The sequence below is a fragment of the Calidris pugnax genome, unplaced genomic scaffold (genome assembly GCF_001431845.1).
Source record: "Calidris pugnax isolate Ruff unplaced genomic scaffold, ASM143184v1 scaffold135, whole genome shotgun sequence".
Lineage (NCBI taxonomy): Eukaryota > Metazoa > Chordata > Aves > Charadriiformes > Scolopacidae > Calidris > Calidris pugnax.
The window spans coordinates 891,306-910,772 of record NW_015090961.1 but is presented as its reverse complement, the minus strand read 5'-3'; the positions used below and the strand labels follow the sequence as shown (position 1 = coordinate 910,772).

Below are 19,467 nucleotides of genomic sequence, written 5' to 3'. Positions count from 1 at the left end.
CCCGCCGCCGCCCTCACGGCTTCTCCCTGTCTTGCAGGTGGCAAGTACGTGCCCCGAGCCGTGCTGGTGGACCTGGAACCCGGCACCATGGACTCGGTGCGCTCCGGGCCCTTCGGCCAGATATTCAGGCCAGACAACTTCGTGTTCGGTGAGTGCGCCGGGAGCGGGGGAGGGACCTGCCGTGTAACCGGCTCGGGGTGGGGTGGGGAGGGCAGGGCAGGGCCGCTGCACTGCGGGCTGCACCGCCCCGCATGCTCCGGGAGGGGGGTTAATCCCCACCGCTTCGTGACGGGCGTGAAATACCGGGGATCTGCGGACCGGGGGCGTGATGGCAGCCGCTGGGAGAGCGGGTCTGAGAAGGCACAAGAGGTCGTTGCTCTTCCGATTCTCATTATCTCCTCCATAATGCCAGGAGAAATCAAATACCAATGGTATCATTGATATAACGAATGTTCTCCCTGTGTCTGCCGAGCCATTTCAGAGGTGCTTGTGTGAAACCGCAGCTCTCTGCTCAATAAAATGAAAGCTTTTGTGGGGGTTTCTCCGTAGCCTGATGCTCCTGAGCTTTGCTTGCAAGCAATAAGCAGGAAGCAGTGACCGTAATCTAATACGAAAATGGCTCTCTTCCAGGTCAGAGCGGAGCAGGAAACAACTGGGCAAAGGGCCATTATACGGAAGGTGCTGAATTAGTTGATTCCGTGTTAGATGTTGTAAGAAAGGAGGCAGAAAGCTGTGATTGTCTCCAGGGCTTTCAGCTTACTCACTCTCTCGGTGGTGGCACAGGCTCTGGTATGGGTACCCTCCTCATCAGCAAAATCCGTGAAGAGTACCCTGACCGAATTATGAATACTTTCAGTGTTGTACCCTCCCCTAAAGTATCAGATACTGTAGTAGAGCCCTACAATGCCACGCTCTCGGTGCATCAGCTTGTGGAGAACACAGATGAAACATACTGTATTGATAACGAAGCCCTCTACGACATATGCTTCAGAACACTGAAGTTAACTACTCCCACCTACGGTGATCTGAACCATTTAGTGTCGGCCACCATGAGCGGTGTCACCACCTGCCTGCGGTTCCCAGGCCAGCTTAATGCCGACCTGCGGAAGCTGGCGGTCAACATGGTTCCCTTCCCCCGTTTGCACTTTTTCATGCCTGGTTTTGCCCCGCTGACGAGCCGTGGCAGCCAGCAGTACCGTGCTTTAACCGTGCCAGAGCTAACGCAGCAGATGTTCGATGCAAAGAACATGATGGCAGCCTGTGACCCGCGTCACGGCCGCTATCTGACCGTAGCTGCCGTTTTTAGGGGCCGTATGTCGATGAAAGAGGTCGATGAGCAAATGCTCAACGTTCAGAACAAAAATAGCAGCTATTTTGTTGAGTGGATCCCTAATAACGTTAAAACAGCGGTCTGTGACATTCCACCTCGTGGCCTGAAAATGTCCGCCACCTTCATTGGTAACAGCACGGCCATCCAGGAGCTGTTCAAACGCATTTCTGAGCAGTTCACGGCCATGTTCCGCCGAAAGGCGTTCCTGCACTGGTACACGGGCGAGGGCATGGACGAGATGGAGTTCACAGAGGCTGAGAGCAACATGAACGACCTGGTCTCTGAGTATCAGCAGTACCAGGATGCTACAGCTGAGGAGGAAGGGGAGTTTGAGGAGGAGGCTGAGGAGGAGGCAGAATAAAAGCTACGCAGATGAACACCTGTAAATTTTGTTTAAAGCTGTATGAACTCTTTCATTCGATTCTCCTCTGTCTGTGTTGTGTTCCTCTTCCTGTCTCAAAGTCACTTCAGATGCTGTACAGGCACCATTAAAGCATTTTTCACAGTGCACGAGCTCGTCTCTTTTGTTGCTTTTGGTAAACTTTGCGGGTGCCGTTTCCGTAGGTGAGGGCGTAGGTGTGGCGGAGGTCTGGAAAAGGAGAAGGGGGACATGGTGGCAGCTCTGTCACCTTCCCCGAGGCTTCCCTCCAACGGGGTGGGGGGACAGCTCGCTGGGATGTGGTGGCCAGGAACTGAAGAAGCTGGTTGGGTTTCTAGTGACAAGTCCTGGTGGAGGGGACACTCCATGGGGGGGTGGAATCCAACTCCGAGCTGCATCTAAATTTAGGTCCCTGCCTGTGGCCTCCTGTCAGGGAGCTGGCTCTGGGGGGGGACATGGGGGTGTCTAAGCCACGGTGCGCCCCAGTGGGGAGCAGGGAAGGTGCCTCCCGTGGAGGGGGGTGTTTCTGGCAGAAGATGAGCCCGACTGACCACGGCACCGTGGCCTGTCACGGGAGCCTTGGGGACAGCTGTGAGGAGCTGCTGCCCAGGATGAGGGACAGCGAGGAGCTCGGGTGTGTGCAGCCTGGCTGGAGCCACCTTTTAAAATGGGTATGGACAGGTTTTAAAATGAAAATCAGGTGTTACTGCAGCGGCTCTGCTTTGATGCGAGCTGAACACCTGATGCCAAATCACACACTCGTTTCATTAAAACCCCCCATTAACAAAGCACATTTTTACTGTGGGACCAGTTAATACCCTCAGTGTTACCCGAGTGACAAACCTGTCACTGAGGAGACAGGAGGAAGCTTCCTCCTGAAGAACCTCTTCAGTGTTTTTCATTGTAACTGATTTGGGGTTCATTTTTCTCTATCTTAAAAATTAATTTTCTCCTTCCAGAGGGGTCTGGTTGGAGCGGTTGAGACTGCGTTGACTGGTGGCTCCTGGGTTGGGGGGAAATCTGTCTATGGGGTGAGGTGGTGGCTTTCAGACCGAGCAGGGGACATTGCAGCCTTGTGGAGTGTGGCCACAGAGGAGCTGGACCTTGCCGCGGGCCACCTCAAGCTGCCGGGCCAAGGACGGGGACAGCAGCCACTGCACTTGCCCCCTGCCCCGGCGTGGGGTGACAGAGGCCCAGAGACCCCATTTCTCTCCCTCTTTGAGCAGAAGACCTGCCCAGCCTCACCTTCCCATCAGCGTGAGATGCTTCCACCCTATTCCCTGAGAATGGAGCTCCTGCTGATGGGTTGTGTGTTAAAAATGGCTTTTCCTGCAGGGCTCTCCCAAGCCCCAGGACACGTCTTGCTGGAGCCACACTCGGGCTGAACAGACTTACTCTTGGCCACTGTCCATCCCCAGGGATGGTCACCTCCCCACGCTCAGCTTGCAGTTCTGCCCCATTTTGTGTCTCCTACCATTTCCCTCCTCTATCACATTAACTGCAAGTGGAGTTTGGTTCTTTCCAGCTCATCTCCTCGCCTTCCCAGCCCACCTTATGGAGCACAGGGCTTCACTGGGGCCAAAGACACTGATATTAACTGCAAGTGGAGTTTGGTTCTTTCCAACTCATCTCCTTGCTTTCCCACCCCACGTTATGGAGCACTGGGCTTCACTGGGGCCAAAGACACCGATATTAATTGCTGATTTGTTGACATTTTACCCCAACACCTTCGTGCTCTGCTCGGGCAGAGCTTCCCCTTAAGAGACAACAAAAGGACTTTCTTCAGACCTCTCTGTGTCAGTGTCACAGGTGCCTGACAGGGAGCAGACAGACACTGCGGGGCTGTCACCGCCTCTCTGGATGGCTGATACCATTACACTGCATTTTTGGGTGCTTTCCCAACCCTTTGTATCATTTACCTTTTGCTTTTTATCAGCCTTTTTAGACCAGAATCGTGCTGGAAGAGGGGCTCTCCTGGGGCAGGGCAGGGGGTGGCCCAGCTCCAGCCCCTCTGGGAGAAAAAGAAAATAAAATAATCTCCTACCCACGTGGCTCATTTCCGTAACTGCTCACTGCTAACAGCGCTGCTTAATGACAGTAATTAGTATTAGTGCCTCTCGTTTTCACTCGGCTGATGGACTCACCTGGGACGAAGCCCGTGTAGGAAGGGATCAGCCCAGCGCTGGTGTAAATCCTGTAGTTAGGCCAGTACGTTTGGGGAAGTCTCTTGCCAAAGCTGCAAACTGGGTTTCTCTGCAAAAACTGGAAAACAGACAAAAAGACACACACATACCCCCCCAAAGTAGGGTTAATTTTAAACCATTTTGTTGTTACCCAACTCTCGTGCTGTGACTTTGCAGCAAAGGAAATATTAAAGCCAACGTAAAGCAATTCTCTTTCCAGTTCTGTTTTCTTCTAATTAGGAACTACCTAACATCTTCCCTTTTCCCACTTGGAAAGCTTTTCTCCCCAGGCTGCTGGTGGCAACCTCTGCGAGCTCCGACCCCGGGGGCACAGAGCAGCTCCTGGCCTGGCATCATCCTTGGGATCTCCACAGCCTGGACTGAATTATCCCCTCTGGCCATCAGCCACAAGCACCTTGTGATGCACCATGAACGTTGTGTTTGATGCACCATGAGCATCGTGTTTGATGCACCATGAGCCACCAGCCTCTGCCGGAGCTGGCTCCATGCCTCAGACCCACCAAGGGTTTGGTTTGACTCCTCCAACTGGTTCTGTTTCTCCACAAGTCCCCCCCCCCCAGGGGTGATTAGCCAGTAATTCCCCCGGCGGGGAGGAAGAGGAAGGCTTAGGGAGCGTTAACTGAAGGGAGAGTGTAAATCTTCTCCCGGGTCTGTCCCTGCCCTCCCGGGGTCAGACCCAGCCACGGGGCTGTGCTGGAGGATGGAGGTTCCACCTCTCCCCTTCTCTGCAGCGACAAAACCCATCCAAGCTCTCGCTGACTCTGCGCCGCCCTGCCCTGCTGGGGAGGGTGGGGGGTTCCTGGAGCCCAGCAAACGTGGGGACCATCGTGTGGGGTCACCGCGGTCCCCACGCGCGGCGCTGAAGCGAGAGGATGGTGTTATTTTGCCTGATGCAGACAGTAAGCAATGAGCCGTGGCACATCCCGGTAGGTAACCTAGGGCAACAGAGATTTAGGGCAGAAGATTAGTGGCCCTCCAGTCAGAAGCCATCTTAGGCAGAAATACGGTGTGATTTTATGGGTTTTTTTTTTCCTCTCTTTAGCTTCTCTTCCTTCGATGCCTGATGCCGCAGCCACCCTCTGCCAGCCCAGCTTCTGCTGGATCCTGCCGTGGAGAAACACCTCCCTCCCTGATTTACTGCACGGCAGACGGTTCTTCAGGCGTCAGGGGCAGAAAGGCTTTGCAAACAGCATGTTTATGTTTGATAAAGCCTGGGTTGTTTGGTGGTTTTTTTGTTTGCTGTATTTCGATTCCTATTAACGGCAGCAGGAAAGGATGAGAACCCCACACAGGGAAATGCATTTCACCCCAGCATCAGGCTGCCATCAGCACCCTCAGCTCAGCTGCTCTCCCGCTGAGTCATCCCTTCCCAGCTGAGTCCCTCCGAGCCTGGGAATCCTCAATCTTGGCCTTTTTCTCTACATCTCTACATCAGACCCGTTCGCTCCGGGATGAAGGCACCGCAGCGATATCCCGGTGAACCAGAAAGGGCCGGGAATGTTGTACCCCTGATTTCATGGAGGTGCTGGACCAGCGAGGAGGCTGCGTCCCAGGGAGCCCACCCCATCCCAGCAGCCAGAGGAAACGTGTAGCTTTGAATGCAAAACATCAACTGCTGTGGGAGGGACCTCATTTTCCCGTGTAGGAGGATTATACGGCATTATAAGGGGGTGGATCTTACAAGCAAGGGGATGAAATTTTTTTTTTTTTCAGTAGGGATATTTCTGCATCCTCCCCAAAAGGAAGAGAAAGAAGATCTAGAACGCTTTAAGACAAATTATGTTAGTAAAGGAAAAGGCCTTACAACCAGTTAAAAGGCAGAAATAGCCACCCGAGCAGCCCAGGGAGCCACCCAGCCCTGCCATCCAGGTGGAGAAGGCACATTGCAGAAGGGATGCACAGAGTTGCACCCTGTCTTTCTGCACTCAGAGCAACATTTTTTAATAGCCACCCTTGAACCAACCCTCAATAGATTTGCTTAATCCTTTTATGAACTCATTTATCCTCCCTTAATGTCCCAAGGAAACAAGTTACAGAATTTAATTGCTCATGGTTTTTTCAACGTGTTACCTAATAGCATTTTACTTTGCTTGTACTTATAACCCCGGCTCTAACGCGGCTGCACTAAATGGAACCGCTTCTGGTGGTGTGGAAGAATCGATACCAACATTATAGTCTTGAAATCAGACTTGTGGATAAAATCTACCTGGTGTTGTCCAAATTCGTCCATGGCGTCCTTCACCCCCTGGATGTACCTCACGCCATAAATCCAGGTGAAGCGGGGGATGAACCCAGTGTACCCTTCGGATGAAGACAAGAGAGAACAGACATATCGTATAAGGATCAACCAGTCTGGAAGTGGGAGAGGCTGGGATAAATATAAAACCTTGGCAGAGTATAGGAAGGAAAAAATCATCCATTTAAGTTGTAAAATTAACTCTTACATGTGAAGTATCTTTTCTGAAAGAGTCATTTTTTTATGATTCCCAAGGGAAACACAACGGGGCTGAACTGATCTGTGTTGGTTTCCCTGAGGTTTGGAAGAAACATTTCATTTTCATATAGTCTTTTCTTTACACCAACAGCTCTGTTCTCTCCCAGTTCAATACACAGCCAGGGGCAAACAACTGGGTGTCTCACCTTCCTTCCTCACTTGCCCTGCCCAGCCAGCAAATTTCCACCCTTTTTAAGACAGAAACTATATAAAGTCTAAAACTAGATAAAACGAGGAGAGGTACAACCAAAAAGCAGCCAGCACTCCATCTTTCCAAAGCCATGCTTTGGAAGGGGGGAAATTTGTCCTCTGCATCCTAAAACATTGATGCTCTTCCATTCCACCTAAAACACTTGCTCCTGCAGCCCCTGTGGTCTCTGCGGAGCGAGGGCTCGTATCCCTCAGGGGAAGATCCAAGGTGGTGACAGCATCCCAAAGAAACAACCCTGGCATAGAGAGGAGCAGGGACAGTTTTCCATCCCAAAGTGTTCAAACGAGCTGGAGCAACTGGCCAATGTCCTTGAGATTTGCCCAGGGGACAGGGGATGAGATGATTTCTTCTCAGGTGGATTCGTGCTGCACATGACCTCCCTCTCTTTTACCTGGGATGACTTTCTCTTGGATCACTCTTGGTATGTCCAGTCTTGGTAACCGATAGTCCTGCTCTGCGGTGTCAGCCACTCCTGGCAGAGTCATACCTTCAAACTTTACAGGTTCAAAATAAAAGCAGAAATAAAATGAGCACCAGTAAAACCTGCTTCCTCCCTTGGCTCCATTGCTTAAATCACCGCCAGAGCCCAGGAATGGCAATGGCCATTTCTGTTTCTTCCTTGCTTGACACTCAGAGCTACTCCAAGAATTTCTGGTAAAGTCAAATTACCAGATGAGCTCTCCATACGCAGAGGTTTTGCAAAATCCCTGGGGAGAACAAGGGGCTCTGAGCTCCTTCACAAATCCGTTTCTCAGAGCAAGGAGTGGGAATGCCCCTCCTTGGAACTTATATCCGAGCCAGCTTTTGACTTGATACGTCAAATCTCTAATCTCTGCCTTCAGGGGATTTGCAGAGCCCCGGCTGGCTCTGACCTGACAAATGCTGCCTCCGGCTCCAGAAGAAATAAGGGGCTCAAACACGATGGTCCCGGGTGACACCGGCTGCGCCGTGCAAAGCAGCACCCAGCTCCGCTGGCAAATCCCAGTGCTTGGGTTGGAACGAGGGATAACGATGGTGGGAAAGGTGGGAGGGAGCAGTTCAGGGGTCAGAATCCCAGCACGTAACCAAAGGTGCCAGGAGGCTGCTCTTTTCAGGAAGAGGAGAAGGAGGAGGGCTCCAGGTTCACCCAAAGGAAACACCAGCCTGGCTGTGTAGCACAGCAAAACACAAGATCTAATGACTGGGATTTGAAGCTAAAACTCAACCAAATGAGAAGTTACGCCTTTTTGATTAGGAAACTAATGATTATAACAATTTCCTGAAGATGTGGTGGATTTGCTGCTGCTAGAGATGCTTGTGTGCTTGATATTTCTCTACACAACACTCTAAACTGTCCATCCTTGCCACCCACACCCATATGAAATTCCCTCTTCACACCCCTGGACCAAGGAGATATCTTCCATGCCCACCAGTCCCCATCCCTCCACCGTAGCATCCCTTATCACGCCTCTTTTCCACCCAAAACCACGTACCTGTTTGCTCCCTTCCAGGGCTCTGCACCTTCTGGCTGGGGTTATCTCAGGCAGTTGCCACTCTTGCCCCTCAGACACGGGCTGGCACGGAACCCTCCGTGGGTACCCCCGAGGCAGTCGTGTCCACGGGACGTACTCGCCAGGGTGGTCCTGGGGCTGAGGGTCCATGTGCATCCTTATCATCTCTGCCTCTTCCAGCCCTGGCACCGCCGGGAGAGGTTTTGGCTCAATGACCGGGTCGGGAAGGCTTGCTGCAGCCTCAGCTTGCACATAGGGAAAATATCCTGTGGGACAGAGACTGAGTTATGGGAAAGAAGTGGCTGAATGAAGATGAAGGATTCCCATCGTGCTGGACCTCGCCCCTTTTGTGCTCCTCTAAAGGGAAGGGAAGGAGCCTGGAGGTCAGCAGCATCCCTCGGGCTGTGAGTCCCTTCTGCCATCAGCCCCATCCCATAAACCAGCCTGCACAGAAAATCTGCCCAAATATAAGTTCAGTAACTGAAATTTTTTTCAAAGCAATGCCTAAACTGTAAAATACCATCAGCCAAGCTCTAAAGATTAAGGGGAAAACCCCCACCCCATTATCCTTTTCTCCGTGTGGCTGCATCAGGACACCCCAAACACAGACACCACGTCCCCCCACACCCAACAAGGGGTTCGGGCACTGGCTTCACTGCTGCTCGTCGAGGAAAGGCTCTGCTGTGAGGATGGCTGGAAAAACAATTATCTTACATCCAGGGGATGCTAAATATCTCCACTGTGACCGAGGGACAGAGTCCTGTGCCTTGGGACTCCACAGGGACAGCCCAGCTTGGCAGCTTTCTCCTGACTTTCCCTTAAAACCACCCCGTGACGTGGCTCCTGGCCCCACGTGACACCTCCTGCCCCAAGCCAGGAGTAGAACCAACCTCTCCCTCCTCAATGGGTACAGAGAGTGACCACTCTCACACCCCACAACAACCTTCTCCTTATTGGAAAACTGGTTTTAGATCACTCATCTTTTTTTCAACAAACCAAATTCCTTCCATTTTTGCCCTCCTAGGTCATATTTTTTCCAGCCCTCTGGTCATTACTGTCCCCCCAACCCCCTCGTGTTCCACAGGCATCTGGATCCCCAGCACAAAGCCCCAGGGACGAGACACCATCTTCCAGCCAAGGCTTCATCTCCAGAGAGTCCCAGGGACCTACAGCCTGTCCCTGCTCAAACAGCACGGAGCAAGACCTGCCCCTCTCTGCAGGAGTGTAACACTTCTGATGGGCACCAAGGTTTGCAATCTATTTATGTTTAGATTATAAAGTACATATTTACTGTTTAGACCTTTGTAAAGTATATATACTCTATGCAACTGAATTATCAATCAAATCCTCGATGAAACTGATTTTCCGATACAGTGTGCAAATTTCAATGCAGCTTTGTCTGAATATTTCCTTCATTATTAATGAAAATATCGCATCTACTCTTTTCTTTTTCATCCCACAAACCAAAGGAAAAGGAAAAAATGACATTCTACACTTGAGAAATCCATATAAGCTCTTATTTATGACCCTGAGTTTTGCAAACTTATTGATTCAGAAGGGTTGCACAGTGAGGCACTAAATTAAAAGCCAGGAGAGCACCGTGCATTTGATTTGAGTAAATAGCTGTATGTTTTCAGCCCAGTTCCCGGGGAGCAGGTGCCTGCACGCTTGGCCTGTGCCATAACCCCCCTCCATGCCACCGCCCCTGGACATCCAGCATAACCCTGGTTGACATCCCCAACCAACTGAGCCTGACCTCACTTCCAGGAGAAACACAATCATAGAATCATAGAATGGTTTGGGTTGGAAGAGACCTCAAAGATCATTGAGTTCCAACCCCCCTGCCATGGGCAGGGACACCTCCCACTAGAGCAGGTCGCTCAAGGCCCCAGCATGGGATTCAACTGATGGAAAACAGAGATGTACTTGGTGCCCATCAACAAGCCTGTATCCAAAATAGACCTGGGGAAAGAGTCTTCAGACTGAGTTTGCTGAAGGCAACCACCCAGATCCAACTCTCCCTTGAGCTCCTTGATCTCCATCATTTAGAACACCCAGAAGGATGCCAGGCAGTAACCAATGGATTTTGCAGTGAAGGGTTTGAGGGCTCGCTCACTGGCAGCAGGAACTGTTGATGAGGAGTTACCAGCACAGCAAGGTGCTGCTCCCTGTGGCCACGTTCTTCGGCATTTCACCAACAAGCAGCAAATGGGAGCTTCCAGCTCCAAACATTGGCAGATGATGTAAATGTTGTCAAGAAGAAAGCAAGAATGAGGACAGGATAATGAGAGAGAGCACAACCAGGTCAACTGGTTGGTTGGGCCCATCCAAACTACATTTTAGTCCAAGGAAATGCAAATTTAAATATCCAGGAACGAAGCCTGTAAGTGCCACCTGCGCGGTGGAGACCTGGATGCTGGAACAAAGGGCTAGAAGGAACAGAAGGGCCAAAAGTTTGCAAGAAGCTACACAGCCCGATTTCCCAGTGTGAAATGGGAAAACACTGCTTCAGTGTGGCCATCCCCAGGGAAATGAAGACCCAGATCCCACCTGGGCAGGTAACCTCTATGTTCAACCAGGAGAGGACTCGCCCCCGCTGAACAGGGAGTCCTCAACAGCTTCGTCTCAGACACGTGGTGTGGTCTGTGGCAACTGAGTCTCCAAAGGAGGTGACCCCAAGAGGGGCTGACATGGGGTCCTGGTGTGGCTGCTCCTCAGGCCTGATTTGGGTCTGCTCAACAAGGACCAGGCACTTTTCCCAGAAGGGCTGGGACTCGGTAGGAGATTCCTGCAAATTCCCAGTGCTGGGAATCTACAGGACCAGGGCCATGCCAGTGCCTGATGGAGGAGATGGGGCCCATTAGCAGGTCAGGACACCCCAAACACAGACACCACGTCCCCCCACACCCAACAAGGGGTTCGGGCACTGGCTTCACTGCTGCTCGTCGAGGAAAGGCTCTGCTGTGAGGATGGCTGGAAAAACAATTATCTTACATCCAGGGGATGCTAAATATCTCCACTGTGACCGAGGGACAGAGTCCTGTGCCTTGGGACTCCACAGGGACAGCCCAGCTTGGCAGCTTTCTCCTGACTTTCCCTTAAAACCACCCCGTGACGTGGCTCCCGGCCCCACGTGACACCTCCTGCCCCAAGCCAGGAGTAGAACCAACCTCTCCCTCCTCAATGGGTACAGAGAGTGACCACTCTCACACCCCACAACAACCTTCTCCTTATTGGAAAACTGGTTTTAGATCACTCATCTTTTTTTCAACAAACCAAATTCCTTCCATTTTTGCCCTCCTAGGTCATATTTTTTCCAGCCCTCTGGTCATTACTGTCCCCCCAACCCCCTCGTGTTCCACAGGCATCTGGATCCCCAGCACAAAGCCCCAGGGACGAGACACCATCTTCCAGCCAAGGCTTCATCTCCAGAGAGTCCCAGGGACCTACAGCCTGTCCCTGCTCAAACAGCACGGAGCAAGACCTGCCCCTCTCTGCAGGAGTGTAACACTTCTGATGGGCACCAAGGTTTGCAATCTATTTATGTTTAGATTATAAAGTACATATTTACTGTTTAGACCTTTGTAAAGTATATATACTCTATGCAACTGAATTATCAATCAAATCCTTGATGAAACTGATTTTCCGATACAGTGTGCAAATTTTAATGCAGCTTTGTCTGAATATTTCCTTCATTATTAATGAAAATATCGCATCTACTCTTTTCTTTTTCATCCCACAAACCAAAGGAAAAGGAAAAAATGACATTCTACACTTGAGAAATCCATATAAGCTCTTATTTATGACCCTGAGTTTTGCAAACTTATTGATTCAGAAGGGTTGCACAGTGAGGCACTAAATTAAAAGCCAGGAGAGCACCGTGCGTTTGATTTGAGTGAATAGCTGTATGTTTTCAGCCCAGTTCCCGGGGAGCAGGTGCCTGCACGCTTGGCCTGTGCCATAACCCCCCTCCATGCCACCGCCCCTGGACATCCAGCATAACCCTGGTTGACATCCCCAACCAACTGAGCCTGACCTCACTTCCAGGAGAAACACAATCATAGAATCATAGAATGGTTTGGGTTGGAAGAGACCTCAAAGATCATTGAGTTCCAACCCCCCTGCCATGGGCAGGGACACCTCCCACTAGAGCAGGTCGCTCAAGGCCCCAGCATGGGATTCAACTGATGGAAAACAGAGATGTACTTGGTGCCCATCAACAAGCCTGTATCCAAAATAGACCTGGGGAAAGAGTCTTCAGACTGAGTTTGCTGAAGGCAACCGCCCAGATCCAACTCTCCCTTGAGCTCCTTGATCTCCATCATTTAGAACACCCAGAAGGATGCCAGGCAGTAACCAATGGATTTTGCAGTGAAGGGTTTGAGGGCTCGCTCACTGGCAGCAGGAACTGTTGATGAGGAGTTACCAGCACAGCAAGGTGCTGCTCCCTGTGGCCACGTTCTTCGGCATTTCACCAACAAGCAGCAAATGGGAGCTTCCAGCTCCAAACATTGGCAGATGATGTAAATGTTGTCAAGAAGAAAGCAAGAATGAGGACAGGATAATGAGAGAGAGCACAACCAGGTCAACTGGTTGGTTGGGCCCATCCAAACTACATTTTAGTCCAAGGAAATGCAAATTTAAATATCCAGGAACGAAGCCTGTAAATGCCACCTGCGTGGTGGAGACCTGGATGCTGGAACAAAGAGCTGGGAGAAACAGAAGGGCCAAAAGTTTGCAAGAAGCTACACAGCCCGAATTCCCAGCGTGAAATGGGAAAACACTGCTTCAGTGTGGCCATCCCCAGGGAAATGAAGACCCAGATCCCACCTGGGCAGGTAACCTCTGTGTTCAACTGGGAGAGGACTCGCCCCCGCTGAGCAGGGAGTCCTCAACAGCTTTAAATTTAAATATCCAGGAACGAAGCCTGTAAGTGCCACCTGCGCGGTGGAGACCTGGATGCTGGAACAAAGGGCTAGAAGGAACAGAAGGGCCAAAAGTTTGCAAGAAGCTACACAGCCCGATTTCCCAGTGTGAAATGGGAAAACACTGCTTCAGTGTGGCCATCCCCAGGGAAATGAAGACCCAGATCCCACCTGGGCAGGTAACCTCTATGTTCAACCAGGAGAGGACTCGCCCCCGCTGAACAGGGAGTCCTCAACAGCTTCGTCTCAGACACGTGGTGTGGTCTGTGGCAACTGAGTCTCCAAAGTAGTCCAAGGAAATGCAAATTTAAATATCCAGGAACGAAGCCTGTAAATGCCACCTGCGTGGTGGAGACCTGGATGCTGGAACAAAGAGCTGGGAGAAACAGAAGGGCCAAAAGTTTGCAAGAAGCTACACAGCCCGAATTCCCAGCGTGAAATGGGAAAACACTGCTTCAGTGTGGCCATCCCCAGGGAAATGAAGACCCAGATCCCACCTGGGCAGGTAACCTCTGTGTTCAACTGGGAGAGGACTCGCCCCCGCTGAGCAGGGAGTCCTCAACAGCTTTGTCTCAGACACGTGGTGTGGTCTGTGGCAACTGAGTCTCCAAAGGAGGTGACCCCAAGAGGGGCTGACATGGGATCCTGGTGTGGCCTGATTTGGGTCTGCTCAACAAGGACCAGGCACTTTTCCCAGAAGGGCTGGGACTCGGTAGGAGATTCCTGCAAATTCCCAGTGCTGGGAATCTACAGGACCAGGGCCATGCCAGTGCCTGATGGAGGAGATGGGGCCCATTAGCAGGAGTGGGGAAGGTGGGAAGGGCACAGGAGCCCTTCTGCCGAGCTGAGGTAGGAGCAGCAAGACCTGAAATGAACCACAAGCTGCGAGTTAAAGCTCTGAGCACAAGGAGCCATAGACCAGGTGGGTCCACAGAGAAAGAGTCAGAGGGGTCAGAGCTGACCTTCCCCAGAGAATCGGATATTAGCCTGTGGAATTGTGCTGGTTTTTGATGGGATAGAGTTGATTCTCTTTGTAGTAGCTTGCACAGGGCCATGGTTTGGGTTTGTGCTGAAAATAGTGTTGATACCCCAGGGCTGGTTCAGTTACTGCTGAGCAGCCCTTACACAGCACTGAGGACTTCTCATCCCTTCACATCGCCCCAACAGGGAGTGCCAGGGGTGCACAAAACATCGGGGGGGGACACAGCTGGGACAGCAGCCCCCAAAGGGATATTCCAGACCATACAGTGTCCTTCTTGGCAATAAAACCGGGGGGGAGGCTGGTGGGGGCAGGGGGGGCACTGCCCAGGGACTGGCTGGGCATTGGTTGGTTGGTGGTGAGCAACGGTTTTCATTGGCATCACTTGCCTTTCCTGGGTTTTATTTATCTCTTTTTGTTGTGTTTCTTTTCATTACAACTATTAATTACTATTCTTATGAATAATATTATTATAATATTTCAATTATTAAACTGTCTTTATCTCAACCCATGAGTTTTCTCACTTTTACCCTTCCAATTCTCCCCCCCGATCCCACTGGGGAGAGCTGAGAGCGCGGCTGTGTGGTGCCAGGAGCCAGCCGTGATGAACCACAACAGGAACATGGAGGAATACATAACGTGCCATAAAATCACTTATTTTCATTTAACTGAAGATAACCTGGGAACTAAAACTCAGTATGAGAGGCCCCGTGCCCATCAGGTGAGGCGGGCACTCCAGCTCCCCACCAGTGCCATTCTCCAGTTGTCCCTGCTCCTACTCCAGAGCTATGGTCACTCCATGGAGAACATCCCATTTCACCCCAGGAGCCCATTGAGGACAGGCACATCCTCCACTGCCCCTAATTGACCCCATGCTCGTTAGCAGAGCTTGTTCTGGCAAAGGGACAAGACCCCGGGGTCTGCTCACCTGGACGCCCAGGGAGATAAGCCTGGACACCGTGCTTGGTCTCGCTGAAGTCCTCCATGAATTTCTGCTTGTGCAGCGGCGCCAGCACCGACCGAGGGCTCTTCCTGACCCCGGGGTCCGTCAGCAGCCGGTAGGTGGTTTTGCCATAGGTCTCCCCAAACTGATAGTTGAACTGAGGGACGTAGCCCTCGTAGCTGAGGAGGAAACCAGAACAGAGCAGTCACTGAGGGGGCACTGGAAGGTGTCCACTGGGAGGCTACAACCTGCTGCAGAGCTTTGGTACTGGGCTCACAAACCCACCCAGACCCCGCATCCCACGGGAGAGACAGGGGCACAGGTGGGTGCTCGGTCCCAGTAACAGACATCACTTGATTTTTGGGGGCCCTTCACATGGGGTGCGTAGGGACACGCTGCTTCTCCATTCCCCCCCATCCCAGGAGGGGCAGTTTGACTCTTTGGTGGCTCAGGGCAGGTGCTGGAGCTCTGGCTGTCCTCCCGAGTCCACCAGCACAGACCAGAAATTTCAGCTATTCCCAGTATTAAATTTCCTAGTGGTGATGTTATCCCAGCCCCGAAGAAGAAAGGCAGAGCTGCCAGCTACGATGTACAGACAGAAATATTCAATCAATGATCCCACCGCGTATCTGGGGATAAAGCCGGATGATGCAGGAGGATCATAAGATGATGAGTAAGTACTTTCCCTTCCAAATTCTTTAAACAGCAGCGAGCAGAGCCGTGCATTTGCACTTGGCAAGTTCTCTGCCTGCAGGATCTCTCACCCGCAGCCGCCGGAGGAGCCCGGTGCCTCGGCCCCATTGATTTGTCAATGAGTCTTGCAACACGGGGGGAGCTACTCCGGGACGATAGAGCTGAGCAAGAGCACTAATGACCCAGCCCGAATAATTACAGGATGGCCAGAGGGATTTTGATCATGAGCAAAAATAATGATAGGGCTGAGAAAGGATTCCCTTCAGAAGCAATGAAATCGAGGTAATCCCAGGAGCTGGGGCGAGTCAGCCCGGGTTTATGGAGAAGGGATCTGCCGCAGAGGGAGTTACAAGTGCTGCTGGTGAAAAGCCCTGGCGCCTGGGGAAGGGACTGGTCTCGGTGGGGCTGTTTGACCTTCTCCTGCTCGGTGTTCTGATTGAGAAACCAGAGAGATTCCTGTAGTTGATGCTGCAGCCGCTGCTCTCCAGCCTCCCTGCCAGCGGTGAGTAACCGGCTTTCCCAGGGCTGAGCCCCATTTCACTTTTCTCTTACTCAGCCCTATCTCTCTCTTCCATCACCACTCCCCAGGCTGTCACCTAAACCTGCTCAGCCTTCCTCATCATCGCCAGCAAAAGCCTTGGCCCTGGGCCCATCCTCACTCAGCTCCATGCCCTCCCTTCCCAGCTCCAAGCTGGAATGGGGCTGGGAGGGCTGTGCCCAGGATTCATGGATTTACCCCTTCTCTGCCCACCAAGTCCTGCCCAAACCATCCATTGAATCATAGAATGGTTTGGGTTGGAAGAGACCTTAAAGACCATCCAGTTCCGCCCCCTGCCCTGGGCAGGGACACCTCCCGCCAGACCAGGTCCCTCCAAGCTCCCTCCAACCTGGCCTTGAACCCCTCCAGGGATGGGGCAGCCACAGCTTCTCTGGGCAACCTGGGCCAGGCTCTCACCACCCTCAAACCAAAGAAGTTCTTCCCCACATCTCATCTCAATCTCCCCTCTTTCAGTTTGAAGTCCTATGAAGGATTTTGAAGTCCTCTTTCAGTTGAAGTCCCTCCTCCTATCACTACATGCCCTTGTAAAAAGTCCCTCCCCATCTCTCCTGGAGCCCCTTTAGGGACTGGAAGGGGCTCTAAGGTCTCCCCGGAGCCTTCTCTTCTCCAGGCTGAACCCCCCAACTCTCTCAGCCTGTCCTCCCAGCAGAGGGGCTCCAGCCCTCCCAGCATCTCTGTGGCCTCCTCTGGCCCCGCTCCAACAGCTCCATGTCCTTCTGCTGTTGGTGGCCTCAGAGCTGGAGGCAGCACTGGGGGGTGTCTCCCCAGAGCGGAGCAGAGGGGCAGAATCCCTTCCCTCCACCCCACACGGGTTTGGTTTCCCAACGCTCTTGAGCTCTGCGGTGGCATTTCCAAAGCCCTGACCATTGCCCGGGTGACAGCAACCAGTTCCGATGTCCTCGCTGTGTCTGTGGGTTCACTGGCACAGCTGGGGACGGGACATGGGACAGTGGGTGAGATGCTGCGATGCGGCATCTTCCTCCTCCTCCTCCTCCTGCAGCACCGCAGCTGAGGGCGCAGCGTCTGCCGGCAGCAGAGCCGGGGCTGCGGCGATGCCCTTCAGGCAGCTCCTCCTTGTGCTCAACCACCCGAACCAGATGCAAAGCAGCACCTCCACCACCCTGGGGGGGGTTCCTCTGGGGCTTGGGGTGATGCTACGAGCCTGCACCGCCCTGCAAAACGCTGGAGCAGAACCTGGTTCCTCCTCCTCCTGCCTTCAGTGGCCAAAGCACCAGCACGGAGAGGAGCAGCCCCGGTATCAGGGCTCCAAGCTGGTTCTGGGGGGGCTCTCTGCAGGCAGGAGCGAGCCAGGGAAGGTTTGGAGGCTTTTGGAGGTTCCAACCCAGCCTCCTTGCTGTTCCTCATCTCTCCTAAGCCACTGCCAGCGCAGAGCTTTGACAGGGTGACAGCAGGCAGGGAGTAACACGTCCCATCGCTCCGACAGCCGCAGCAGCGTAAAAACGTGTTAAAAACCCCCAACCTCAGAGCTTATGTAAGTTTGGAAGATACGGGGATCAGCAATGGAAAAATCCGTCACGCTGCTGTACTGGGAAGGACCGGTGTGATCGTTAGGGCAGGAGCATCGTTAGGGAACCCTGCTCCACCCTTCACCCGCGGCTGGGACCTGCCCCGACCTGCACCCCTGCCCGCCCTGGCTTTCCCTGCGCTGAGGTTTGGGGCCTGGTCTCGTCACCGTCCCCCTCTGCCCGGGGAGGTCCCCACACCCATTGGAGCCTGGCTCAGGCTGGATTTTGTACCAAGAGAAGTTTGGTTTCCCCTCGGTGGCCGTCCCAGCCCTCCCAGCCCCTTCCCCCGTGTCACAGACCATGTCTCCCAGCACAGGTCACCAGGGGAACCCACACCACTTCCCCACGAAGCCTCCCCACTTACTCCTGCCGTTTGTCTCTTATCTTTTCACCAGCAACTCATGTCCTCTCTCCAAGCCTTCAGAGGAGGATGTTGCAAAAGGCTTCGAAAAAACCCAACAACTACATATGACCAAGATCACCAGCACCCACAGTGTCACCAACTTCTTCCAAGAGGGGGTCCGGGGAGCAGGACCGGGCTCCAGCCGGTTTGAGGAGAGCACATCCAGTGTATGCAACTATTTATTCAAAGGAGACCCTCAAACCTCCTTGATGCAGAAGTTTAGGGCAGTTTGGGAGCCAAACCCTGCCCAGCCGCCCTGGTAACATCTGGCAGCTTAAAACAAATGAAAAAAAAAGAGGGGAAAAGTAGAACCATTGTGACTTTACCCTGGCGCAGCCTTTAATTATACCCTGTTACAAGGTGGTGCTGCTTCTCCTGGAGCCCTGTCTCCTTTGGAGAACTGTTATGTGGAATATTTAACAACACCCTAAACACCATGAATCATGAACACTACGTGATCCCAAGGCGAGGAGCTATTTGCATCGGAAACAAACAGGCATTTTGGACGAGGTTCCCAACTTACCCGGGGATATAGTAGGGATGGGGTGGGAAGATGCTGCTCTCCTTGGGGGGTTCCATGGCACTGAGGCTCCTCTGGCTGGTGGCCACGGGAGGAGGGAGCTGCAGTTGCCCGGGAAACCTTTGTGATGCTGCTGGAACCCGACAGCGTTTCCAGCTGCAGAACGCAGCCTCTCAGGTTTTTTCTGGGTGTGTCCTATTTTTATTTTTTTTTTCCCCCACCTGGAAATTTTGGATGAGCACAAAGATTTATCAGATCTCCTGAAGGCTCGTAGCCCTTGGGACACCAGGGCCAGATGTTCCCCTAAGCTGCCCCAGCACAAGTAGGTGTCCACGGCACAGCTCGTGTCCAGCACACGCCACTGGGGAGGGCCAGCCCCGTGTCACCCACACACACCAGCCCCTGTGGGCACCTTCCTGCCGAGGAAACCTCAGGGCAGAGGTTCTGGGACTCCCCACGCTGCGGTGGAAGGCTCAGCCCTCCTCTCCCTGCCCCTCGCTGCCCTCCCGGTCTGGCTGCTGGAGATGCAATCCCTGCCTTGCGACATGCAGAATGTCCTTCCAATTCCCAACACCATAGAGAACCATACAATTGCCCAGCTTGGAAGGGACCTTTCAGATCATCAAGTCTATCCATCAACCCAGCACTGCCCAAACCACCACTGACCCATGTCCCTCAGCACCACCCCTGCCCGGCTTTTAAATGCCTCCAGGGATGGCAACTCCACCACTGCCCTGGGCAGCCCGTTCCAAGGCTTGACAACCCTTTCAGTATAAAATTTTTCTTAATTTCCAATCTAAACCTCCCCTGG

The 19,467-nt window shown here is 52.7% G+C and overlaps 2 protein-coding genes across 2 annotated transcripts; one reads left to right on the top strand and one right to left on the bottom strand.

Moving 5' to 3' along the window:
• The first annotated feature begins 19 nt into the window (after nt 1-19).
• On the top strand, nt 20-1,840 carry TUBB4B (tubulin, beta 4B class IVb). Its single transcript, XM_014952333.1, has 2 exons — nt 20-148; nt 631-1,840. The coding sequence occupies exons 1-2, from the start codon at nt 88-90 to the stop codon at nt 1,689-1,691; spliced, it is 1,122 nt and encodes a 373-aa protein (XP_014807819.1). The 5' UTR covers nt 20-87; the 3' UTR covers nt 1,692-1,840.
• On the bottom strand, nt 1,785-18,715 carry FAM166A (family with sequence similarity 166 member A). Its single transcript, XM_014952334.1, has 7 exons — nt 18,660-18,715; nt 14,941-15,134; nt 8,091-8,374; nt 7,010-7,112; nt 6,120-6,214; nt 3,854-3,971; nt 1,785-1,919 (listed from the first exon to the last, which is right to left on the bottom strand). The coding sequence occupies exons 1-7, from the start codon at nt 18,713-18,715 to the stop codon at nt 1,831-1,833; spliced, it is 939 nt and encodes a 312-aa protein (XP_014807820.1). The 3' UTR covers nt 1,785-1,830.
• Between the last annotated feature and the right edge of the window lie 752 nt (nt 18,716-19,467).